Below are 25,972 nucleotides of genomic sequence, written 5' to 3' on the forward strand. Positions count from 1 at the left end.
TAGTAAGAAGATCAGGATTCATAAATGTGGTCTGATCTGTAGCCTAGCTGTTATTTCTGCATTTAATGTTGAGAATTAGGACTAAAGAAATATGGCTACTTTCTAACTTTAGGACTAAAGAAATATGGCTACTTTGTGAACTATATTAAGCTTTTATACTTTGGAATAGGGATGTGAATTGGGCCTGGTGTAGGACAGTGGATATCAAGTTGCATACCAGCTCCTGGCTACTTTTGATATGATGCGGCCAGAATGGCCAGTGTATCCCATATGTGGGCTCTGGTGTGTGATCTGTGCCAAGAGTCCCTGTATTTTTTTTTTTTTTCCTTTTTAAAGATTTTTAAGATTTACTTACTCATGAGAGACACAGAGACAGGGCCAGACACCTAGGCAGAGGGAGAAGCAGGTTCCCTGCGGGGAGCCTGATACAGGATTCAATCCCAGGACCCTGGGATCACAACCTGGGCCAAAGGCAGACCCTCAGCCACTGAGCCATCCAGGTCACTGGATGGAGCCATCCAAGAGTCACTGTACTTAAGTGGAGAGCATGGAAAGTGTTCTTGGGTTTGATTAATGTTGAAACTGTTGATTATAATTTTCCTTTTAAGCAAGTGTCTACATACACATGTTGACTGCTCTGTTCATTTTTAAGGAAAGCTTGGTGTTCAGAGTTTTGAAACATTATTTATGCTGCTTTTATAAGTTTTATAGGCCTATTAACAATTGAGGTTAAAGTAGTTCTAATACTTGGAGAAAGAGAAACAAATAAATGCAAGGTTTTAAAATGAATTAGTAGAAGACCTCTGTTCAGCCCTTTACATAATGACCCTTGTAACTCTGGGACTGGGGAAGGTTCTGTTCCTGCCCCTCTAACCACAGAGAATTCATGAGATCTCAGGTTTGCATTACTGCTTCTGTGCTGGGCCTATACTGGCTCTGTGTGAAGTCCCATGTGAGATTCTGCCTCCTGCTGCTTGCAGAAACTTGAGTGTCCTCCAGCTTCTGACAGTCATTTAATTTATCATGGAGTTGGCCAGACCTGGGGCTTGAGGAAAGACCTAGGATTCAGTGATTTTGGGTTAAACACAGAGATCCCTTTCTACATTAATAATGTGGAGAGGGCCTGTTCCATATTACCTCAGCCTTTATACCTATTGTTGGGAGCCCTTTGGGTGTGTGGTGAGGCATTCACAACCAAAGTGTTTCCTGTTTCTGGCAGAAATTGCTATTTCAGATATATCTTGTGAACTCTGTAGCAGTCCTGCAACAGCTTGGAATTTTCTTTTGCTTTGCAGTATGTGTTGAAGCCCACTTTCACAAAGCAGCAGATTGCAAACTTGGACAAGCAAGCCAAACTCTCCCGGGCATATGATGGTACTACTTACCTGCCAGGTATTGTGGGCCTGAATAACATAAAGGCCAACGACTACGCCAACGCTGTCCTTCAGGTAGGATCAGGATGGGAACAGTGGGGGAGGGAGAGAGGTAACCTGGGAATACCATGAAGTTTAGCCAAGAAATGACTCCTTTCTGTTATGATCATTGGTTCTTGAAGACATCAAGTCTTGCTGAGGACTGTACTTGACTATTTTTTTTTTTTAAGATTTTATTTATTTATTAGAGAGAGAGAGGGAAAGAATGAGTGGGAGAAGGGAGGGGCAGAGGGAGAAGGAGACTTTCGGCTGAGCAGGGAGCCTAACACCAGAACTGGATCCCAGGTCTCTGGGATCATGACCTTAGCTGAAGGCCCACGCTTAACCAGCTGAGCCACTGAGGCGCCCCTGTACTTGAGTGTTCTATATCAAACAGAACATTTCTGTGTCAGCTCAAAGGGCTGCTGCCAGATGGTGAGGCCTCTTCTAGCCTCTGGAGTCAGTGGCCTCTGGAGTTTTCAAGGAATGAAGGATAGAATGTGTGTATGGCTTGGGAGTACCAAATAAGAAACATATGTGCAAGATGGGGTGTGTGTGTGTGTGTGTGTGAAATAGTGCAGATGTTCCTGTGCTAGTTGTCTGATGTCTTGATCCTGCTCTTAAGCTTACGGCTTGAACTGAGGAATGCAGAAAACCAGAGTTGTCTTATTTGCAATTAAGGTTTGTTTATGTAGAGGCGCCTGGGTGGCTCAGTAAGTTAAACATCTGCCTTTGGCTCAGGTCATGATCCCTGGGTCCTGGAATGGAGCCCTGCATCTGTCTCCCTGCTCAGTGAGGAGCCTGTTTCTCCCTTTCCCTCTGCCTGCCACTCCCGCTGCTTGTGCTCTCCCATTCTCTGTCAAATAAATAAATAAATTCTTCAAAAAAAGTTTTTTTTAAAAAAACTGAGTAATATTATGCATTGTAGGATGGTTAGAAAATGTTGATAAACACAAGAAAATTAATAATTTTGCTTAATTGACCAAAATTAATTAAAAAAACAAATATCTTTTTGGGGGTAGAAGATATAGAAAGTTTAAAGTGAAGTCTTCATTCTTCCCTTTCTCTAGTAGTCCATTATGGACTGGTTTAAAAGCAAATTTTGAAAGAGGCATCTGGGTGGTTCAATTGTTTGAGCATCTGATTCTTGATTTTGGCTTAGATCATGATCTCAGGGTTGTGAAATTGAGTCCTGCCTTCGGCTCCCTCCTCAGCGCTGAGTGTGCTTGAGATTCTCTCTTCCTCTGTCCCTCCCCCTGCTCATGTGCTCTCACATACCCTCCCTCCCTCCCTTCCTCCCTCCCTCCCTTCCTCTAAAATAAAGAAAAAATTAAGAAAAAGGTATATTATGAAATCATTACTGGGATACTTCATTTTATTGCACTTTGCTTTATTATACCTCTCAGAGGTTGTTCTTTTTACAAATTGAAGGTTTGTGGCAACCCTGTGTTGAGGAAGTCTTTTTTTTTTAAAGATTTTATTTGTTCATGAGAGACCCAGAGAGAGAGGCAGAGACACAGGCAGAGGGAGAAGCAGGGTCCATGCAGGGAGCCTGATGCGGGACTCGATCAAGGAACTCCGGGATCATGCCCTGGGCCGAAGGCAGACAGACACTCAGCTGCTGAGCCACCCAAGCATCCGGAGGAAGTCTTTCAACACCAATTTTCCAATAGCATTTGCTCGCTTCTTGACTCTCACATTTTGAGAATTCTTGCAGTACTTCAGGTTTTTTATTATATTTGCATTGCTGCAATCTCATGATAAAACTTTAGTGAATGAGGAGTTGTTTCTTACGGATGAGTGAAGAAAGTGGTTTCTTGAGGTGGAATCTACTGGTGAAGATGCTGTGAGGATTGTGGAAATGACCACAAAGGATTTGGAGTATTACATAAACTTAGCTGATGAAGCAGTAGCAAGGTTGTAAAGGATTGACTCTAATTTTGTAAGTGGTGCTGTGGGTAGGATGCTATCCAACAGCATTACATGCCATAGAGAAATTGTTTATGAAAGGAAGATTCAGTTGTTACCTTATTTTAATAAACTGCCACAGTCACCCTAGCCTTCAGCAACCTGATCAGTCAGTAGCCATCAGCATGGAGGCAAGACCTTCCACCAGCAAAAAGAGAGTGACTCACTGAAAGCTCAGGTGATGGTTAGCAATTTTTTTTGTTAGAGAGAGTGTGAGCATGAGTGGGGTGAGAGGAGGGACTGAGGGTGGGGAAGAGACAGAATCCTAAGCAGGCTCCATGCCCCTTGGGGAGCTTGACATGGGGCTCAGTCTCACAATCATAAGGTCATGACCTGAGCCAAAATCAAGAGTAGGATGGTTAACCCACTGAGCCACCCAGGTGCCTGGATGGTTAGCATATTTTAGCAATAAAGTATTTTTAAATTAAGGTATGTATGTTGTTTTTATTTTTTAATTTTTTAATTTTTTGTATGTTGTTTTTATAGATAGAAGCTATTGCCTACTTAAAGATTACAGTGTAGTGTAAACATAACCTTTAGGATGCATTGGGAAACCCCAAAAGTTCATTTGACTCTCTTTATTGTAGTATTATTTATTGTGATGGTTTGAAACCGAACCTGTGATACTTCTGAAATAGGCTTGTACGTATTCTTGTGCAGCATCTTTAATAATTATATGTTAATCCATTTTGTGGATGAATTGAAGCTTAATCATCACCTCTGTGTTAGTGTATTTAAGGCATAGGAGGGGACAGTGGGGAGACTGGGCTATAGGATGTTTGTAGCAATTCCCATACCCATCAACAACACAAAAGAGGATTCATCTTGCATTGTCACACTTTCCTCCCCATTTTGATACATTTAATGTACCTTTCCTCATTAGCTTCTAAAATTGATTATTTACATTTTTTAGTGTGATGTTGGGATGTATGTACTCATTTTTCTATTGGTGGTTTATTTCACTGAGCTTTAAGAGATATATATTAGTTTTTTTTGGTAGCATATATATATATATATTTTTTTTAAGATTTTATTTATTCATGAGAGATAGCGAGAGAGAGAGAGAGAGAGAGAGAGAGAGAGAGGGGCAGAGACACAGACACAGGCAGAGGGAGAAGCAGGCTCCATGCAGAGAGCCCGATGTGGGACATGATCCCGGGACTCTGAGATCACGCCCTGAGCAGAAGGCAAACAAATGCTCAACCGGCGGGCCACCCAGGCATCCTATTGTATATGTTATAAACATTTCCTTCCAGTTCTTAGGCCTTTAAACTTTGCTTATGGTATTTTTGCATAAAGAATTTGGGTAAAAAATTATGAAGTTTTTATTAGTTTTGGTGTGTGTGACTGATGTCATGCTTTAGACCCTGGAAAGGTCAAATTCTTAGGTAGAGAGAGACTTTGCTTCTCTTATGGTCTTTCATGGCTTTGTGAAGACTTGGAAGATGAACAGAGGATTTGAAGCCTGGCATTAGCCTTGACTTTGTGATGGGTTTTAGTTCCCATGGGAAGTTTTTATTTATAAAATAAGGAGATGAACAAACCCTTTGTGATATTATTGCTGCTAGAATGGGATTGAATGATGAAATACTCCATCTGGAGGCTGAATAGTTTCCTCTCTGACACTTACTTTTTGTATTGTTGCTGAAGCCCCTGAGCAGCCTTCCTCCAGAGCTTGGAGAACTGAGAACTAGGACGAACTTTATCCAGATTGCTTTCCTTTAGATAGTAACTCATTTTTTGGTAATTATTCTCTAAGCATGAAGTTCTTGTTTAGCTGAGCTCAGTTTGCAGGGGCTTTCCTGATCATGTCTATTGTTACAGTACTCCCTGTGTCTGGAGTTGTCCTGAGTTGTCTTCCACTAAGACACCTGGGTTTATTGTGTCCAGCAGAAACCTGTCCTCCTTTCTAAATGGATTACCTTGCCAAAAAAGTTGTGCCCATAGTAAGCACAGTACTGGTAAGGATTCACAAACCAATTAGGAGGGGACTGTGGGGAGACTGTGTCTATTTAAGGTCTCTTCTGTGGTCTCCCTCCCAGTTTTGTAGTTCATACTAGTGAACATGTATTTCTTCCTGAACCCACATGGCTAGTATTGATCGTTCTGCCTCATGAGGTAAAATGTATTTTTGTTTTCCTAAATCTTTTGACCATTTCAATCCTATTTTTTTTTATTCTTTATTTATTTATGATAGTCACACACACACACAGAGAGGCAGAGACATAGGCAGAGGGAGAAGCAGGCTCCATGCACCGGGAGCCCGACGTGGGACTCGATCCTGGGTCTCCAGTATCGCGCCCTGGGCCAAAGGCAGGCGCCAAACCGCTGCGCCACCCAGGGATCCTGACCATTTCAATCCTAACAGAATCAGTCCCTTTTATGTATATGTTCATTTTGTGTCATGTTTCCATAGAATTCATTTTTATTTCATTTTGTTTATATTTATTACCACTCTCTCAGTAAATACCACATTTGGGAAAAACACCGGATTTTAAGATAATTTACATATTATTTCATTTTATTTTATTTTTTAAAAAGATTTTATTTATTCATGAGACAGAGAAAGGCAGAGACATAAGCAGAGGGAGAAGCAGGCTCCCTCTGGGGAGCCCAGTGTGGGACTCAATCCTGGGACTCCAGGATCATGCCCTGAGCTGAAGGCAGCTCAACCACTGAGCCACATGGGCATCCCCATATTATTTTTATGTACAATGAAGAGATGTGGGATCTTTGGCCTCCAGGTAGTAATCTGTACCCTAGCCAAATGGAGTATTTAGGTTTCTAGCTCTCAATTCCTTATGAATCCAAAGATAGTCACAGGCCTAATTAGAGTAAATAAAGGAAATTATTTTAAAAAGCTGGTCAGTGGGGGCATCTGGGTGGCTCAACCAGTAAGCATCTGAGAATAAAATCTTAAAAAAAAAAAAAAGTTGGTCAGTGAATAGGGCCTTAAATACTTTTTTTTTTTTTTTTTTTTTTTAAATTTCTTTGGGGCACCTGGCTGGCTTAGTTGGTGGAGCATGTGACCCTTGACTTGGGATTGTGAGTTCAAGCCCCATTTTGGGAATAGACATTGCTTAAAAAAAAATTAAAATTGTAACAAAACTTCTTCATTATGTCTATGTCAGTTAAGTGTCTACAGAACTGGACTTTATGTGAAATAGTACAGAGTTGTTTCTATAACATGAACTTTAAACCTGAGCATTTCCTTCTGCCTCTTGAGGGCCATCACAGGCCCAATTCTAGTAGAAGAGCTTGTTTCTGAGGTTGTGTGCGGGGCCCTGCATGGGGGTTCTGGATTAATTGGAGTGTTCTACTTCTAGGCTTTGTCTAATGTTCCTCCTCTACGGAACTACTTCTTGGAAGAAGATAATTATAAGAACATCAAGCGTCCTCCGGGGGATATCATGTTCTTGTTGGTCCAGCGTTTTGGAGAGCTGATGAGAAAGCTCTGGAACCCTCGAAATTTCAAGGCGCATGTCTCTCCCCATGAGATGCTTCAGGCTGTTGTCCTTTGCAGCAAGAAGACTTTTCAGATCACCAAGCAAGGTAAGAAATGAGTCCTTCATCTTTTCTAATGGTAGGGCAACAAAACCAGTTTGATGAGCAAATTTACTTGCACTTGAAGTGAACCTTGTTGTAACTGGGTGTGCTTCTAGTTGATAGCATGATTGCGTTCCTCATTCCTTTCATCAGTCTGCCCTGCTCAGAATCCTGTGACTTCATCTGGATAGAAAGTCTGTCTTATTTGGTAAACTAAACTGTATGGCTGAGGGGAAGATGAGGAGGCTTTGAGAAAGGCACCAGCTCTTAAGCACTTGCCGTGTTTGCTTCTCATTTTGTCATTCTGCAGACTAGATACTCCGATGACCTATTTTGACTCTTCATCCCTCCTAAGTACAACTAGTTATTGCCATGTGAGTAGAGAGGACACTCTGTAGCTCTTAGCACCTGGATCTCATACAACATCCTCTCGCCTCGTGTCTGTTTATTCACCATCCTTTCGTGCTGCTAGTAGGTTTTAGAGCAACAGGGATAAGCTGCACAGTTTTTTTCTTCCAGGAGCTCCTATTCTAGTTGGGAAGGTAGTTGTGTAAAAAGCTGACTCAAGGGTATAAGTGCTATGATAGATGAAGTGAAGTATGCTTTGGGAGGGGGCATAAAGCAAGGAACCCCAGCTGGGCACCTGGGAAGTTGGCCAGGGTCAGAGTGGAGGAAGAGCTAGCTGAGTTCTAGGCACAGTGGAGATAGGTCAGGGCTGGGCATTCCAGGTAGCGAGGATGCTTCCAACAACGTGGACATGCCCGGAACAGATGGAAGGCTGCCAGTAGCCAGGTGCCTAGAGTCCAGGGGACAGTGTGAGAGCTGAGGTGGGAGGGAGGGACTAGATCATCCGGTTTAGGTGCTGCAAAGAGGAGCTTGGGTTATACCCTGACAACAGTGGGGAGTTAGTGAAGGCCTTTAGGCCAAGATGTGACATCAGACTTAAGTTTTAAAAACATGATTCAGGCTGAGGAGTGATTTAGAGGGGAAATTTAATACTGGCTTTTGGTGGCTGGTGAGATACAAGTTTGAAGTAGAGATGATAATCAAAGGTACTAGTTGGGTCAGAGAGCCCAAGGAGAGAGTGAAGACTGGAAGACTAAGGGCTTGACCTTGAGGAGTGCCAGCATTTACTGACCAAATAAAGAGGCAGCCAGGGGAAGGAATGGTGAGGCCTAGAAGGAAAGGAAAACCAGGAATGTGACATCATGCCAGCCAGTGCATGGTTTGTGTTATACTAATTTCCAGCTTTGACGTGTCCCACCCTTCCTTCTTTTCCAGGGGATGGAGTTGACTTCCTGTCCTGGTTTCTGAATGCTCTGCACTCAGCTCTGGGGGGTACAAAGAAGAAAAAGAAGAGTAAGTCATTTTCTTTTGTAAGAGCTCTTTTCTGTTTACTTTTTTTTTTTTTTTTTTAGATTTTATTCATTTATTCACGAGAAACACAGAGAGGCAGAGACATAGGCAGAGGGAGAAGTAGTCTTCATGCAGGGAACCTGATGCGGGACTTGATCCCAGGATCATGCCCTGAGTCAAAGGCAGACGCTCAACGCTGAGCCACCCAGGGATCCCTGTTTGCTTGTTTTTACGGCACTTTGCAACTTCCCATCCTTTTCTTAACTGTTTATTTTTTTGTGTCAGGGTAGTGTCTATGTACACGTGAACTAAGCTTTATTCCTGAACAGGCTCCTCTCCATTTAAAAAAATTAGGATATGGTTATTATCTGATGGCATGCTTAGTTAATACATGGAAATGGTTACAATTGCGCTCTAGAAATCCTGATCCAGTTCTGTGCTGAGGGGCTGGCAGCATTTTGTCAACTGGTAGTCTGGTAGTGCAAGAGTTAATGTGAGGAGGGCTCACTGAGCTGTTTGCGTGGCTTCTAAATTGGTGAAGCAGAGTAAAAGCTAGTTCCTCCCCCTGAGCCTGTACTTGGAGAAATGAGGCTGTCTTCCAAAAAGATTCCCAGTCTTCAAGTCCTCTATCCTTAATATCCATGTTGGCATTACAACTAGACGGTTTCCATGAATGCCAAAATTAACCGTTAGCTTAGAGACTGCTGAGCTAGATGAATAATTTTGGAGACCTAATGCAGTTTTTTTCTTGTCCTTTTTTCGGTTCTGCTGGTGTTGATGTTTATATTGATGTGGAATTGTGGGCTGGCGTTCTTTCTACTAGGTTGCCGTGCCACCTCTGCTGGATGTCTTCAGCCTGTGCACATCCTCTGATGAATTCTGTAACTTGTGTCCTATCAGGATTCTAGAACCCTGTTGTTCTTTCTCATTGCTTTGGTTCTCTTCTCTGTCCTGTCCCTTAGTCTGCATTTCTTTTATTTATTTATTTTTTAAAGATTTTATTTATTTATTCAGGAGAGAGACATTGAGAGAGAGAGAGGCAGAGACACAGGCAGAGGGAGAAGCAGGCTCCACACAGGGAGCCTGATGGGGGACTCAATCCCGGGACTCCAGGACCATGCCCTGGGCCGAAGGCAGTTGCTAAACTGCTAAGCCACCCAGGGATCCCCTCTGCATTTCTTTTATGTCTAGTGCAAGGTGGATTCCTGTCTTCCTTTGCATACAGCGTATGGTTATGGGAAATTCTTTGGATCTGTCTTACTTTGCTTATGAATTTTTTTGTGATAAGTCTCTAGGCCTTATAAATCATTCATTCATTTCAAACACACTTAATTTTTCTCTTATGGGCCAGACCCTGTGCTGGAGGGTCAAGGGGCATCTTGTGGAGAAGACAGACATAAAATAATTACTTGCACAAATAATGTAAGGTACCATGGTGGTATATGTTACATAGGTACTTCTGTGTTTAGTGAGAGCTTTAGGTCTTATGCTAGAAGATGCTGGTTTATTTCAGAAATTTAGAAGTTAGGACTATATTTTTGAAATGCTTTCCAACCTGACAGAATTTGCATTTTGATTTCCATTTGTACAGCTATTGTGACTGATGTTTTCCAGGGGTCTATGAGGATCTTCACTAAAAAGCTTCCTCATCCTGATCTGGTGAGTTGAACCTCAACCTGACTCTTGGCCTGATTTATTTTGCCTGAGAGGATTTAGGGTTGACAAAGAGAGTCTTAGAGAGCTATCAAGGCCCGTTGCCCCAGGATGAGGTTCTGTACAACCCTGCCCAGACAGTTCCTTAGATTCCTGTCACACCGGTGTGTTCATTAAGTTTGGAAGTTAGCCACTGGGTGGTGCTGGCGTGGTTTTTCAGAAAGGTCAGATGAGCTTTCTAAACCATTTGGAAATATTTTAAAAAGTCCGATATTTAAGTTAAATGTCTTTGGAGATGGACATCCATCGGTTTTTGCATTACCCTAACCAGGTGGTGCTGCCCATGAAATGTGCAGTCTCTTGGGTACCCTTTTCATTTACTTACAAACAAAAGGAAGTAAACGTAACAAAAACATTTTCTTTTCGTGTGATGGTCTCTACTGCTCATTCTCCTTCCCTCCTTTATCTTCTCCTTCATTTCTAGCCAGCAGAAGAAAAAGAGCAGCTGCTGCATAATGATGAATACCAGGAGACAATGGTGGAGTCCACCTTCATGTACCTGACACTCGATCTCCCTACTGCTCCCCTCTACAAGGATGAGAAGGAGCAGCTCATTATCCCTCAGGTGCCGCTCTTCAACATCCTGGCCAAGTTCAACGGTATCACTGAGAAGGTAGCCCATTTGCACAGCTGCCTGCTGATGCCCCTTTCTCGGTTGATTTTTTTCAGTTTCTTTTTATTTTTTATTTATTTTTTAAACATTTAAAAAATTATTTTTATTTATTTATTCATGAGAGAGAGAGAGGCAGAGACACAGGCAGAGGGAGAAGCAGGCTCCATGCTGGGAGCCCAATGTGGGACACGATCCCAGGTCTCTAGGATCAGGCCCTAGGCTGAAGGCAGCTCTAAACCGATGAGCCACCCAGGCTGCCCCCAGTTTCTTTTTATACTTTGAGGTCACCATGTGTGTGGAATGCATTTATCGTAAAACATATTATCTGTATTGAGGTTCCCAGACTCCATGCTGTTTCTAGCGGATTACCTCAACTCTTAACTTGATTTGCTGTGCCCTTTCTTGTACTTCTCATATGTTCCTTTAATCCATCTGCCTCTGGGTAGGTTGGAGAAAGGAGGGGATATTTAGGACAGTAGATGCTCAGAAAAGTAGGAAAAACTCCCATCTTTTAAAAAATGTAGTGTCAATATTAAAGTGGAAAAAAACAGCCAAAATATAAATAAAGTGAAATAACTTATTCTGTCACATTACTTTTTTTTTTTTTTTTTTTTTAAGATTGACTTGAGAGAGAGAGCATGCGCACATGTGCATGAGCAGGGGAGGGGAGGAGCAGAGGGAGAGAGAATCCTGAAGTAGACTTCCTGCTGGGTGCAGACCGCATGCAATGCAGGGATCGGATGCAATGCAGGGATCAATCCCAGGGCCCTGAGATCATGACCTGAGTCAAAATCAAGAGTTGAATGCTTAACTGATGGACCAGCTAGGCACCTCTATGATACTACTTTTTATGAAGTTAAAAGTATCTTATCTATTGAATTAACTGTTTCTTGGTTTAATTCCCTTTTTCATGCTAGACAGATTTAATCCTTTTGGTTCTTTACTGGAAGAATTTTTTTTTTTAGATTTTATTTATTTATTCATGAGAGACACAGAGAGAGGGGCAGAGACACAGGCAGAGGGAGAAGCAGGCTCCATGCAGGAAGCCCGATGTGGGACTTGATCCCAGAACTCCGGGATCACACCCTGAGCCGAAGGCAGACGCTCAACCACTGAACCACCCAGGCGTCCCAGAATTTTTTTAGCTTAATGTCTCATTCCCTACTGTTTCTGCCTTTTCATTAGCTAAGGTTCTTTTTTTTTCAGATATTAAATACCCATAAAAAGTTCACTAAAAGAGAAACTGTATTGAAAGGCATCTATCTCTTTAGGATCTTAGGGAGACTTGAACTGAGCAGGACTTGGAAGGATGAAACGAGAGTGCAGGTGTTGTCAGAAGTGGCGGTCTGTTGATTGTCCCTTGTACAGGCTGCCATTACCTTATCTCCAAGGCCCTGCCTCTGCTCCAGGTTCCCTGGACGGAGTTGAAAGGCCTGTTTGAATCAGATGTCCATTCTATTCAAGGACCCTGTGACTAGGGGCCTTTCCTTGAAAAGGCTGAATTGTGAGCTTGACAGGCACCCCAGAACTCCAAAACATACCTCCCCTGACCTCCATCACTGTTTCTGTCCAGTGCCCAAGTCCGTTGTCAGGTACTGTTAGCAAGTTTAGTAAGCAAAACAGTCTCTTGATGTCATGTATAGTGGCAGCTGCCCATGTCTCTCACATACACGCACATACACACACACACACAGATTGGTAAAAATGATACCTAAGATGTCTAACCTGTGTTTTAGACTCGTTTCATTTTGGGGAGGTGAAAGAGACACTTTAGGGTTTGTGTAGCTCAATTTCTTTATTTCATGATTTTAAGTGACAGAACTGGGAATCTAAACTCAGATTTTTCATCTGACTTTTTCAGCCATGCCACTCTTGGTCCCTGTTATCACTGTTTGTTCAAACTTAAGTAATTTTGAGATTCCCATGAACCCTCAGTATCGATTTAAATTGATTTTTACTATAATAATACTTGTTAGTATAAATGTAAACTTTGGTATAAGCTCATTATACCTATAGCTTTTAAGCAAGCATGAAATTATAACATGTTTATAAGTTATGCAGAGGGGGATCCCTGGGTGGCTCAGCAGTTTAGCGCCTGCCTTTGGCCCAGGGTGTGATCGTGGAGTCCCAGGATCAAGTCCCACATTGGGCCCCCTGCATAGAGCCTACCTTGTCTCTGCCTCTCTGTCTCTGTATCTCTCATGAATAAATAAGTAAAATGTTTAAAAAAAAAAAAGTTATGCAGACAAAACTTTGAAACTAATAAAATTGATTAATGGTGCTATTACATTACAATATGATGTGTAGTTACAGCTAAATTATTCCTTGCTATATGAATGTGGTTTGCTGTCCATGGTGAAGTCCCCTGCCCCACCATTTTCTCAGGAACTCCTGAGAAAACTTTGAGGCTGTGATATCATTTAGGTGTTAAATCTTTCCCTAGTCTGAGATAATTAAAAAGAATGCTTCTTGATGTCTACTTGTTCATAGATTTAGATATAACAGTGAAATCTCTTAGCATTTACCTGATTAAAAAATTTTTTTGGTGGGGGGCACCTGGCTGGCTCAGTCGGGGGAGCATGTAACTCTTGATCTTGGGGTTGTAAATTCAAGCCCCACATTGGGTGTAGACATTACTTAAAAACCTTTGGGGCACCTGGGGGGCTCAGTTGGTGTAGTGTCTGCCTTCAGCTCAGGTCATGATCTTGGGGTCTTGGGATTAAGCTCTGTATTGGGCTCTCTGCTTAGCGGGGAGTCTGCTTCTCCCTCAGACCTTTTCCCCTCCCCCGCTCCTGCTTGTGCTCTCGCTCACTCTGTTCTCACACAGGCACGCGTGCTCTGTCTCTCTCTCAAATGAGTAAATTAAAAAAAAAAAAAAACAAAAAACCCCAAACTTTAAATTTTTTTTTTTTTTTGGCTTTTAACACAGTATGTTATTTCAACCACACAGAAGTTACTTGATACCAACAAAAAGATATTTTTTCCAGTAGTGTTTATATCTGTAGATGATCAAAAATTTGTCAGAAGTGTGCCTGTGGTGTGTGTACCAGAGATGGAAAGCTTATTTTTTCAGTGTTCTCAGGTTACTCATCATGTGACAGGGAACTTGATTTAAAAAAAACAACACACAGCTTTATTGAGATATAATTCACATACCATACAGTGAACCCATTTAAGGTTTATAACTGAGGGCACCTGGGTGGCTCAGTTGGTCAAGTGTCACCCTTTGGCTCAGCTCATGATCTCGAGGTCCTAGGATCAAGCCCTTTGTTGGGCTCCTTCTTCCTTAGGGAACCTGCTTCTCCCTCTGTCTCACGTGAATAAATGAATAAAATCTTTAAAAAAATGAAGTTTATAATTGAATGGTTTTTACTATATCCACAGATTTGCTACCACCACAGTTAGTTTTAGAACATTTTCATCATTTGTGTTTTCATCACCCTTCAGTTACCATCTCAACCTTCTCCTTTCCCCTAGCTATGGGCAGCCTTTTTATTTTTTTTTTTTCAAGATTTTTAAAAATTTATTTGACAGAGATAAGCAGGGGAAGTGGCAGGCAAAGGGGGAGGGTGGCTTCCCACTAAGCAGGGAGCCCGATGCAATGTGGGGCTCCATCCCAGGACCCCGGGATCATGACCTGAGTCAAAGGCAGATGCTTAACAATAGAGCCACCCAGATGGCAACTTCTAATCTACTTTCTCTCTCTGGATTTGCCTATTCTGGACATTTCTTGTAAGTAGAATTCTATAATATGTGGTCTTCTATGATTTGCTTCTTTCACTTAGTGTAATGTTTTCAAGGTTCATCCATATTGTAGTATGTGTCACTACTTCATTCCTTTTTGTGGCCAAATAATATCTCATTGTGTGAATATACCATATCTCGTTTATCCGTACAGCGGTCAATGGACATTTGGGATTGTTTCTACCTTTCGGCTACTGTCAATAATGCTGCCATAAATATTAGTCTACAAGTTGTCCTGTGAACGTGTTTTCATTTCTCTTGGGTGGTAATTAAGCGAAATTGTTAGGCTTTCTGGTAACTTGTTTAGCCATTTGAGGAGCTGCCAGACTATTTCCTGAAGTGGCTACACCGTGTTGTATTTCTGTCAGTAGTATAGGAGTGTTCCAGTTTGTCTACATCTTCACCTTCATCTAACAGTTGTTATTGTTCATCTTCTGAGTTAGAAACATCCTACCTAATAGGTGTGAAGTGGTAGCTCATTATGGTTTTGAGTTGTATTTCCGTGATGACTAATGCTGTTAAAGTGTCTTTTCATGTGGTCCTGGGCCCTTTGTGTATCATCTTTGGAGAACTGTCTCTTTAGATCCTTTGTATATTTTTTAATTGGGTTATCTGTTTATTATTGAGTTGGAATGCTTTATATCATCTGGATTCCAGTCCTTTATCAGATATCTGATTTTGCAGACATTTTCTCCTCTTTTGTAGAGTGCATCTTCACCCTCTTGATAGTATTGTTTGAAGCATAGAAGATTTAAGTTTCGATGAAATTCTGTCTAGGTGTTCTTTTGAAGTGTGTGCTTTTGGTTTCATATGTAAGAATCCATTGTTAAATCCCAGGCCTGGAAAATTTACCGATATGTTTTCTTCTAAGACTTTTGTGGTTTTAGTTCTTAGATCTGCTAGGATACTCTCAATGATAAGCAGCCCTTCACTGCTTCAAAAGTACTTGTTCAGTGGGTGTATGCCTCTCTGGTCAGGAGGTGCTTCTTTATTTTGAATTCAGTGAGACTTTTGTCGTTTTAATTCTGCAGCTTTTAACAAATCTTGTTTTTCATCTGACATTTTTGCTTTCATTGTAAAAACACACACCCACATTGCCATGGGTGGAGTTCAGCAGCATGCTCATGTGCTGGTGTAAACATGGCCCGCAGTTGTATTTTAGGCAACCTTAGCTGCATTGCTGTCCCAGACCCTTTATGTGGCTTCTGGAATCAGGTGTCTTCTGAATTCTTAAGCGCAAGGTAGGATTATATTTAAAAATCAAACAAGGGGACCTGGGTGGCTCAGTGGTTAACTGTCTGGTCGTGATCTCAGGTCCTGGGATTGAGTCCTGCATCAGGTTCCCCTCAGGGAGCCTGCTTCTCCCACTACCTATGTCTGCCTCTCTCGCTCTCTCTGTTTCTCATAAATAAATAAAGAAAATCTTAAAAAAGATTTTAACAAGCCAAGCAAAAACAAAACTTACTCCCTGCCCCAGTATTCCAGCACTGATTTGATAATTTCCCTCTTACTCTGTCTAGGAATATAAGACCTACAAGGAGAACTTTCTAAAGCGCTTCCAGCTCACCAAGCTCCCTCCATATCTCATCTTTTGTATTAAGAGATTCACTAAAAACAATTTCTTTGTGGAGAAGAATCCAACTATTGTCAACTTCCCTATTACGTGAGTATTCTGCTTCACTTCCTCTTAGGGGTAGTGAGCCTGAATCTCTTTTCATATTTTTGTACCATTTATTTGGGACTGTCTTAGAGATTGCTGGGAACAGAGCCTACAGACACTGCGTAAGTTAAGGGTTCTTTTTGGAAAGATACAAATATTTCAGGGACTTCAAAGATAGATGTTTACCTCGAGGCGGTCTTCCTTTCACCTTTTCTCCTCTTGTCCTCTTGCTTGCTGGGAAGTGTGTAGTCTTTCAATGTAGGAAAAAATAGTTGATGAAAGTAGGGCAGGACAGGTAGGATGCTGCCTGGCCATGAAGATGCTCTCGGGAAGTTGGAGTCTGACTATCTTGGTGGTCATTGCATCTTCTTGCATATTGTAGGTAGGCATGGATAGTGGTGATGGTTCCACATTTGTCTTGTCATCTTTGGGTCCTTCTGTCTTAATTTTTTCCCCAGAAGGTAAAATCTAGATTGTGTTTAATTTCTCCCTAGTGGCAAGAAAGATAAATTTTGATATATGGTCTTATTTTTAGTTTATCATGCAGTTGTCTTTTTACTAACATTTATGAGTATATTATTATTATTATTATTATTTTTAAAGATTTTATCTATTCGTGAGAGACAGAGAGAGAGAGAGAGAGAGAGAGAGAGAGAGGCAGAGACAGGCAGGGGGAGAAGCAGACTTCATGCAGGGAGCCCGACATGGGACTGGATCCCGGGTCTCCAGGATCACATCCTGGACTGAAGGCGGCGCTAAACCGCTGAGCCACCCGGGCTGCCCATTTGAGTATTTTAATGCAAATTGGGAGGAGTTGTACAAGATGCTTTCATTTTGCTGTACTTTCTAACTCAGAAAGTTCCTGCAAGATCCTTTTGGAGGTAGATAGTTGGTTTCCAATTCTCAGGAGACGTGGTTTTTCATACTCTGAACAAAATATCTTTGAGAACATGGAGAAACCTGGTGGTAGGACTGGTAGGAGGAAGTGTGGGTCTCTTTGCTGGCATTTAGAAAAGATAAGAATGGAGCCCTAAAGTAGTTTTTGGTCAAAAAGGATTTGGGTGTATATATGACAGAATTAACTTGATGTTTAGCTCAGTAGGGATGTTTTTTGTGTTTTTTTTTTCCCCCCAAACCTTCATAGAGTAGTTTTGGAGCTGTGATTTATAAATGCTCATCCCTTCCTTCCTTTCCTTCTCTCTCCATCCCTCTCAGTTTTTTTTTTTTTTTAATTTTTTATTTTTTTAATTTATTTTTTATTGGTGTTCAATTTACTAACATACAGAATAACCCCCAGTGCCCGTCACCCATTCACTCCCACCCCCCGCCCTCCTCCCCTTCTACCACCCCCAGTTCGTTTCCCAGAGTTAGCAGTCTTTACGTTCTGTCTCCCTTTCTGGTATTTCCCACACATTTCTTCTCCCTTCCCTTATATTCCCTTTCACTATTATTTATATTTCCCAAATGAATGAGAACATATAATGTTTGTCCTTCTCTGATTGACTTACTTCACTCAGCCCTCTCAGTTTCTCAGTTGCCTAAACTACACCAAGACTGCCAATTTTCTCCTTTGAAAATGGTCCTAGGTCTTACTTCTGTGTAGTGTTTTTAAGACGGTAGTACCTGAAAGTGAAGAGGCTTCAGTGCTGTGCCATTCTAGCTGTGTGACTTTGGGCAGGTTATTTGCATATATATTGGAGTTATTCATACATGGATAAAATGAGAGCTTGGACTAGGTGAACCCTAGGAATCCTTCCAAGAATAACGTTTTATTTTTCCAGTTCCACAATCACCAGGAATCTGAGAACAATTGCGGGGATGAGGAGAGAAAACCCCTAGTTAGTATTACAGGAAAATCTCTTCGCTTTTCAAAACCACACTCTTTGTCATGTTCTTCACTAGCATCTTGTCTGTGTGACAGATAGAGTGAAATTGGATATGGAAGCCAGCTCTCTGCTATCTTGAGTGAGACAGTAGAGAACCTTTCTCTGTAAGTCCATGTAGTGAGGTTTTCTTTCAGAACTGTACTCTTGTGAATTGTCACAGTCACCAGTGTGTTCCTGGTAGGAGGGAGTGCTCTGGACTCTAGGACAGTTCCAGAGGAAGGAGGACTGTGTATTGATAATAGTTCCTGCTCAGTCACCACAGAAATGTCCTTACTCTGTTGGTTTCTTTTACATTGCACTTGGATTATATTTTTTTGGCTACCAGCTGCATTTAGGTTTTTGGTAACTGACTTCAGTAGTTTGTCCTTGAAAAGCTTACTTTGGAGAATTTGAGAAAAAGTTAAATCCTTTATTTCTTTTAGGTTTTATTTATTTATTGGAGAGAGAGAGCACGAACAGGGGAGGGGCAGAAGGAGAGGGATAAACAGACTTCCCGCTGAGCAGGAAGCCTGATGTGGGCTCTATCCCAGGACCTTGGGATCATGACCTGAGCCAAAGGCAGGCGCTTAACTGACTGAGTTAAGTGCCTGGGTGCAGGCACCCAAGAAAAAGATAAATTCTTACCTAGTCAGCCTTTCAGAGACTAATTCTGGAAATCTGCACTTTAAATGCATTATGCACTATAATTACTTAGGATGTAATATGGTTCTAGATTAGCTAAAGCCTACACTCTTTTTAAAGAATTATTTATTTTAGAGAGAGAGTGTACACACACACAAGACCGAGAAAGAGCAAGAGAGCAAGCTCGTGCAAGTGGCAGGAAGGGCAGAGGGGAAGGGAGAGGAAGAGGAAAGAATCCCAAGCAGACTCCATGCTGAGGGAAGAGCTAAATGTGGGGTTCAGTTTCATGATCCATGAGATCATGAGCTGAGCCAAAACCAAGAGTCAGACATTTAACTGACTGAGCCACCCAGGTGCCCCTAAAGTCTCTACTTTTGCAAAAGTCTCTTTTCATACCTAATTTTTCTCCTGTGTTTTATTCATAACACATCTTTTTACCAGAGATTGAGCGGATTTGCAATGATTAGGTGCCCTCTGCTGGTTTGGGGATAGGGTTTTGGAGCACAGGATTAAAGCTGTACTTCCAGCTAATTAGGTGTTCTCTGAATTGAGCTGTTTTGATTAGGAGAGGAGTGTGGTGGGCTCCTTTGGCTATTTTCTAAAACAAAATGATTTAAAAAAAAGATTTTATTTATTTATTCATGAGAGAGACGGAGAGGTAGAGACATAGGCAGAGGGAGGTGTAGGCTCCCTCTGGGAAGCTGGATGTGAGACTTGATCCCAGGACCCTGAAAGTAGATGCTCAACCACTGAGCCACCCAGGCATCCCAAATCAAAATGATTTAACATGTTTTCATTCCTTTGTCACTTAACAGTTTTGATTCAGTCATGAAAACTGAAGTATTTATACTTCTGAAGATTCTCTAGGATTTCTTTTTTTTTAATTTTTTTTTTTTTAATTTTTATTTATTTATGATAGTCACAGAGAGAGAGAGAGAGAGGCGCAGAGACACAGGCAGAGGGAGAAGCAGGCTCCATGCACCGGGAGCCCAACGTGGGACTCGATCCCGGGTCTCCAGGATCGCGCCCTGGGCCAAAGGCAGGCGCCAAACCGCTGCGCCACCCAGGGATCCCCTCTCTAGGATTTCTTAAGACAGACATGTCTGGACAGCTGTTTTTATGTTTTTTTTTTTTTTTTAAGATTTTATTTTTTCATGAGAGATACAGAGAGAGAGAGAGAGAGAGAGGCAGAGACACAGGCAGAGGGAGAAGCAGGGTCCATGCAGGGAGCCCAACACAGACTTGATCCCGGGTCTCTAGGATCATGCCCTGGGCTGAAGGCGGCGCTAAATCGCTGAGCCACCGTGGCTGCCCAGGACAGCTGTTTTTAAAGCTGAGGATCACTAGCACCAGAAGATAGCTCTTTGCAGCCAGCAGGCATTTTGGCTCTCTAGAGCTTTCATGGATTTCTTTCAACTCATATCTAAATTATCTTCAACAATAAATGTTGCAATCTACACTGTACGCTATTAGTCTATAGAAAAGGATAGCTGTTACTAACATGTAGAATGCTATTGGAACAAAGTTGCATGTTTATTACTACATGGTTTACATAGAAAAATTTTTGGGCAGATAATATATACACAGTCTATAATTCAGAGGCAGATACACATCTGGAAGTGACCACAGACATGACCACTGTTAGCATTTTCCATGAATCCTTCACTTATGATGTTACTGAATTTCATATTTTGAGTGGTAGTATGTCATCAGACAGCACGCCAGTTCTATAGAGATTAGGAATATGATATAGTCTCTCTTATTTATGTTACTGGTCACAGTTTCCCTGTTTATAGGGAAGTTCTTCACAATTGTCTTTGTCCCATCTTCACAGTTGACAATTATCATAACATTGACTGCAATAACTGGTGTATACATTTATGCTTCAACTGATGGTTAGAATCCAACAAATAAAACGCAAAAGGAGATTTAATTCCAGACTCAAGAATGCTTCTCTATACTTGAAAGTGAATATTCAGACACCCAAAATAAAATAGATATATCCAAGTCTCAGTTGAAGGGACAGCTTCTTCTGGCAACCAAAACTGAGGAATTCGGAAGCTGTGGAGTAGCCAGGGTGGGTACATAAAGAAGAGAAAGCCGGAAAAAAAAAAAAAAAAAAAAGAAGAGAAAGCCGGGCTGCCAAAGGAGGGAGAAGAACAAAGCGGATGTCAGTAGCAGAAAAGAGGGCAAATGGCCCCCTTGGATTTTGCTTCTTCTTTAAGTCCTAGTTTTGGCAACATTTCTGCTTTACCTTGAATAAATTCCCCTTTTGTGTTGAAGCTACTGGTTTGCCTGGTTAGCCTTAGTGAAATTGTTAAAATGATTCTCTACAGTGGTGACTCGCAGAATCATGTGGTCAGGCCTTCCCTAGCCAGAGGCTGTCAACGGAACACTGCACCTGTGGGATTCCCAGAGAGAGCAGGGGGGTGATGTGTTACTCCTGTGGTCTCCCTTAACCCTCACCATCTCCGAGGAGATGGGGCCGCTCCTTTTCATATCTGAGAAGAGCTTTAGGCTCAACCTGCTCAAATGCCTACATACCTCTGAAGTAGCAGAGCCCTCATTCCAATTCTAATGTGAATGACACGAGGCTGTGCAGTTTTGATGGCGAGGCCTGCTTTTACAGTGTGCTTTCCCCGTAGAGCCCATCTTGCTCGTTTGACTCATTTTTGTGGCAAAGTATGTGAATTTCCAGCAAGCTAGATTTCATGGTTCTGCAAGTATACCTAGATCCAGGGCCCTAAAGTAGGGGTCAGTAGCTCTCTAGTCCGTTGATGGAGGACAGTTTCCCTGACCTCCATAGCCTTTGTCTGATACTTGGATTTATTTTCATCATCACTAGAAATGTGGATCTGAGAGAATACTTGTCTGAAGAAGTACAAGCAGTGCACAAGAATACTACCTATGACCTCATTGCCAACATTGTACACGACGGCAAGCCCTCGGAGGGCTCCTACCGGATCCACGTGCTTCATCACGTGAGTGGCAAAAATGGTGGCTGTTCCTTTGGCATTTCAGTGGCCTGCTCTCTTTACCTCGCCCTGTCTTGGCCTTGGTGTTCTGCAACTAATAGAGCTGTCAGTGGTTAGTTCCAGGCAGTGGGTCTCAGTTGTGGCTGCATGTTGGACTCACCTGGGGAGATTTTAAAATCCTGATTGATGCCTGGGACATTCAAAGCCAGTTATATTAGAACAAATTGTTTTTTCACCTGGAATAGAGGCCAGGGCTGTTGCTAAATATGCTGTAGTGCACAGGAAGCCCCCATAACAAAGAATTATCTGGCTCGAAATGTCAGAGTTAAGAGACTGTATTAGATTATGTGGAGGTGGGAACCAGGCGTCATGGTGTTAAAATTATCCATGAGATCCCATTGTGCAGCCAAGGTTGAGCACCACTATCCTAGACTAGAGCCTTACCCTCTGAAGTGGAATCCTTGAACTGGTAGCACTGACACCATATGAGAACTTGCTAGAAATGCAGAATCTTAGGCCCCATGCAAACCTACGGAGTCAGAATCTGCATTTTGACAAGACTCTCTGGTATGTAATTATAGTCTATGAAGCACTGGTTTAAAGGTTTCTTTCAGCTAAAAAAACTGTTTTGAATTTGTCTCAAGCTAAAAATGGATGAAACATGTACTTAAGATATGTTTGGTATCACATGGATGATTAGCATAGATTGTTTTAGTTTGATTAGCCTTCTGGGAATAGGGGGAAAATAAGTAGCTCTGTTTATCAAAGATTTTACTGTGTGCTAGAAAGTATGAGTGTTTAATAATGTATTATTTGAGAGGGAGAGGAGTGCAGAGAGAATCTTAAGCAGGCTCTGTGCTAAGTGCAGAGCCCCTTAAGCAGGCTCTGTGCTAAGTGCAGAGCCCCATATGGGGCTGGATTGTGTTTGGATTGCATAGCCCTGAGAACATGAACTGAGTGGAAACCAAGAGTCGGATAATTAACTGACTGTGACACCCAGGGGCCCCTGACTTATATCTTTAACACAACCTCTAAGACAGGCATTAATACCTTTTTTTTTCCTTTTTTTAAAAATTGAGAGCAGGAGAGAAAACCACAAGTCAGGGGAGGGATGGAGGGAGAGGGAGAAAGAATCTCCAGCAGACTCCCTGCAGAGGGAGCCCGATGCAGGACCTAATCTCAGGACAAGATCATGACCTGAGCCAAATCAAGAGTTGGACATTGAACTGATTGAGCCACCCAGGGGCCCCAGTACCTTTTTTTTTTTTTTAAATCAACCAAGGAAACCTAGCTTCAGAGTTTGAGTAATTTACCTGAAGTTGGTAGATTTGGGATTTGAACCCTGATACTTATTTTTTTTTCCTTTAACATTTATTTATTTATTTTATAGAGAGAGAAAGAGGGAGAGTGCATGTGTGAGCAGGAGTAGGGCAGAGGGAGGAGAGAGAGAATCCTCAAGCAGGCTCCCTGATGAGTGTGGAGCCTAATATGGGGCTTGATCCCAGGACCCTGAGATCATGACCTGAGCCAAAATCAAGAGTTGGCCACTTCACTGATTGAGCCACCCAGGCGCCCTTGGTTTCACCAGGTTCTTAACCAGTCCTCAATACAGGAATAGGGGCTTGATTGTGTGATCCTGAGCATTTCTTATGTTTCCTATATTCTGAACTCTTGGACTATCTGGGATATCTGTAGTCTGTAGTATCTGTCTTTGGCATTTCTTTGAAGTTTGGATGGATGAGGCAGGTGAGCTTCCAGCAGTGCCTCTGCCATAATCCAGAAGCCTCTTTTTCTCCCTTATGTATGGCAGCATGAAGTAAGGTAGGTTTGCTGTATTTGCAGCACTGATTTTATGGACCAAAGGAAACAGGTTAGTATTTTGAACTGTGTCCATGAAGGACACTTTTCTTGGCTCTTGCTGTGTTCTCTGGGATGGGGTGTGGGGATGTCTACTTTTAGGCTTTCCCAGTAGTTAACACTGCACCTGCTCAGTGTGTGTAGTCTGTCTGTTTTTTTTTTTTTTTTTTTTTTAAGATTTCATTTATCTATTCATGAGAGACACAGAGAGAGGTAGAGACATAGGCAGAGGGAGAAAGAAGCAGGCTCCTCACAGGGAGCCTGATGTGGGACTCAATCCCTGGACCCCAGGATCACGCCTGGAGCCGAAGGCAGTTGCAGGCATCCCTAGTCTGTCATTTTTGAACAGCAAGGAGTTATCTTAGATGAGGAGTAGAGGGCTACCTCTTACCTAAATTCTTAAAAGTGTTGGGAGACTCCATTATACTTCAAGGAATCCTCGGCAGGGGTTGAGTTTGCCAAGATCAGCACTCCAAAAGCTCTTTAAATTGAATGATGCCAAGCAGAAGTCATGCACCCTCTTAATTATGATTCTTGCTGAGAGATGGTCTAGTGGCTATTCCGATTTTTCTCACTTTTTTTCTGCAGTCCTTTCCTTCTGTACCTTTTGGTTTTAGGGAGGAGACTAACCTATCCCTTAATACTTTTTGCAGGGGACGGGCAAATGGTATGAATTACAAGACTTGCAGGTGACTGACATCCTTCCCCAGATGATCACGCTCTCGGAGGCTTATATTCAGGTGCGTTGGCCACGAACTTGCTATGTGCTGAACAGATAGGGTGTGGGGCCAGTGAGAGGAATGATGTGAGTGAAGGCAAGACGTGATATTGAGTTAAAGCCTTGGTTAGGCTGGGTACCTGTTGGGATGCACTGAGGAGTGCATCTGGCAAGAGGAGGCCAGATTATATAGCCCTGTGAACCTAGGAGTGATTGTTAGAAAAGAGAAGGGCAGGGAAGCGTGGAAGATTTGTGGATGAGCGAGGAGGTTATGTGTGTGGCCAGGTTAGTTTTGCAGAGGTATGTGGTCTGGTTTCAAGGAGGAAGAGTCTAGGCTTATCAGGACCCTAGCTAAAAGTCGACTCTGAAGCTTTCCTCAGCATCCCAGGCCAAGTTAGCACTCTTTATGACTCCACAGCATTTTCTGCATGTCTTTACCAGAGTACCAACCTTATTATTTTAACATCTTCTCTATCGAGAGCTCATGGAACAGAGTATCTCTACTTTTTATAACTGTCTGGTACCTGGCAAAGAAGGAAGACAGAGACTAAGAAAAAGCTATAGCTTTGTTTTGTCTTGTCATGCAATAAGTTTGTTTACAGACATTCTGAATATGTTGAATTTAAGTTTGATCCATTTTTCAAAGAGACAGCAGCTCTTAAAAATGTTCTGTTTTACACCTGCTTAATGTATTAAATAAAATCTCCTTTTTTTTTTTTAAGATTTTATTTATTTATTCATGAGAGACACAGAGAGAGGGAGTCAGAGACAAAGGCAGAGGGAGAAGCAGGCTCCATGCAGGGAGCTCAGTGTGGGACTCGATCCTGGGATCATGCCCTGAGCCAGCGGCAGACACTTAGCTGCTGAGCCACCAGGCATCCCGAGATAGCTTTTTCTTTAGTGACTTTGTCTATGAGAATAAGCTTAACTATGAGTTCTTTTTTAGAAAGTGAGTTTGGCATGGAAAGTAAAGAGAAGGGGGATGGGTAGAAAAATAAAAAGCAAAAGGGAATTTTCTGAAAGATGATTGAGTTAGTTTCGGAGGACATGCAAATATGTATGTGGAGTGACAGGCTGTCCCTGGTCTAGGGTGGAAGAGGTATTTGATAATGTGTGTGGATTGAATGCCAGCTCCTACCTGCGTGTTGTATTTGTTTCTTACAGATTTGGAAGAGGCGAGATAATGATGAAACCAACCAGCAGGGGGCTTGAAGGAAAAGTTTAGGGCTTTGCTCCCAGTGCCTTTGGCTGAAGATGTAATAATACCAAGGCTGTAGCTGAACATAGGCTGATTGGCACATTCCTGGAGCCAGCTGTTTTGTGGATTTGGGTTCACACCAGGACATCAGAGGGGCTCACCTGCCTGGGATGGGTCTGCACTGTCCCCCAGCTGTTCTTTGATCAGTTGATTATAGACTGATGCCCCCTTCTCCTTCGTATCTAGCTCCCCTCTAGTTTTAGCAGGCCAGAACTCTTTTACATGTGTGTGTAATTTTTTTCTGGGCATCTGGAAATATCCAAAGGACAAGATAATGTCTTCTGCACATCACAGCCTCAGGATTCTAGGAATCCAGTAATATTCTTCTGCCATCATAGATATTTTTTGGTGTGGCTCTCTTCATTTCCTGCTGTGTTTTTTGGAATGGATTAAATGTTTTCCTGTTTTTAAACCAGCCTCTTGTTTTATATCCTTCCCTTAGGCTATTGTCAGCATGTGGGTGGTGTGTCATTTGGGATGTATTTTGTCTCTATTGGTAACAAAATATCTGACTAAAGCAATACATTCCTGTGCTTAACTAGAAGTGTGAAGATGGGCTATTTCAGCCTTAGGTGCAGGACTCTGTGAGGGTAAAGGGAGGGAAGATAAGCAGGAGGGACATCTGACTGCAGCACAGTTCTGAGA

General features: G+C 42.2%; 1 protein-coding gene and 1 non-coding gene across 2 annotated transcripts in view; one reads left to right on the plus strand and one right to left on the minus strand.

The window, feature by feature from the left end:
- The window catches only part of USP39 (ubiquitin specific peptidase 39), a 32,237-nt gene extending 6,498 nt beyond the window's left edge, over nucleotides 1–25,739 (plus strand). Inside the window, exons 5-13 of the mRNA XM_072770047.1 lie at nucleotides 1,296–1,448; nucleotides 6,707–6,932; nucleotides 8,208–8,285; nucleotides 9,874–9,941; nucleotides 10,420–10,608; nucleotides 15,873–16,015; nucleotides 21,365–21,500; nucleotides 24,005–24,091; nucleotides 25,234–25,739. Of these exons, the coding sequence (XP_072626148.1) occupies nucleotides 1,296–1,448; nucleotides 6,707–6,932; nucleotides 8,208–8,285; nucleotides 9,874–9,941; nucleotides 10,420–10,608; nucleotides 15,873–16,015; nucleotides 21,365–21,500; nucleotides 24,005–24,091; nucleotides 25,234–25,281 (1,128 nt within the window). The 3' untranslated portion in view covers nucleotides 25,282–25,739. The remainder of the gene's footprint in view (nucleotides 1–1,295; nucleotides 1,449–6,706; nucleotides 6,933–8,207; nucleotides 8,286–9,873; nucleotides 9,942–10,419; nucleotides 10,609–15,872; nucleotides 16,016–21,364; nucleotides 21,501–24,004; nucleotides 24,092–25,233) is intronic.
- Nucleotides 1,198–1,325, minus strand: LOC140601997 (small nucleolar RNA SNORA35). The gene has a single exon (XR_012005051.1). It is a non-coding gene; the product is annotated as a small nucleolar RNA SNORA35 (small nucleolar RNA).
- Nucleotides 25,740–25,972: the final 233 nt, after the last annotated feature.

The sequence above is a fragment of the Canis lupus genome, chromosome 12 (assembly GCF_048164855.1).
Source record: "Canis lupus baileyi chromosome 12, mCanLup2.hap1, whole genome shotgun sequence".
Classification (NCBI taxonomy): Eukaryota; Metazoa; Chordata; class Mammalia; order Carnivora; family Canidae; genus Canis; species Canis lupus.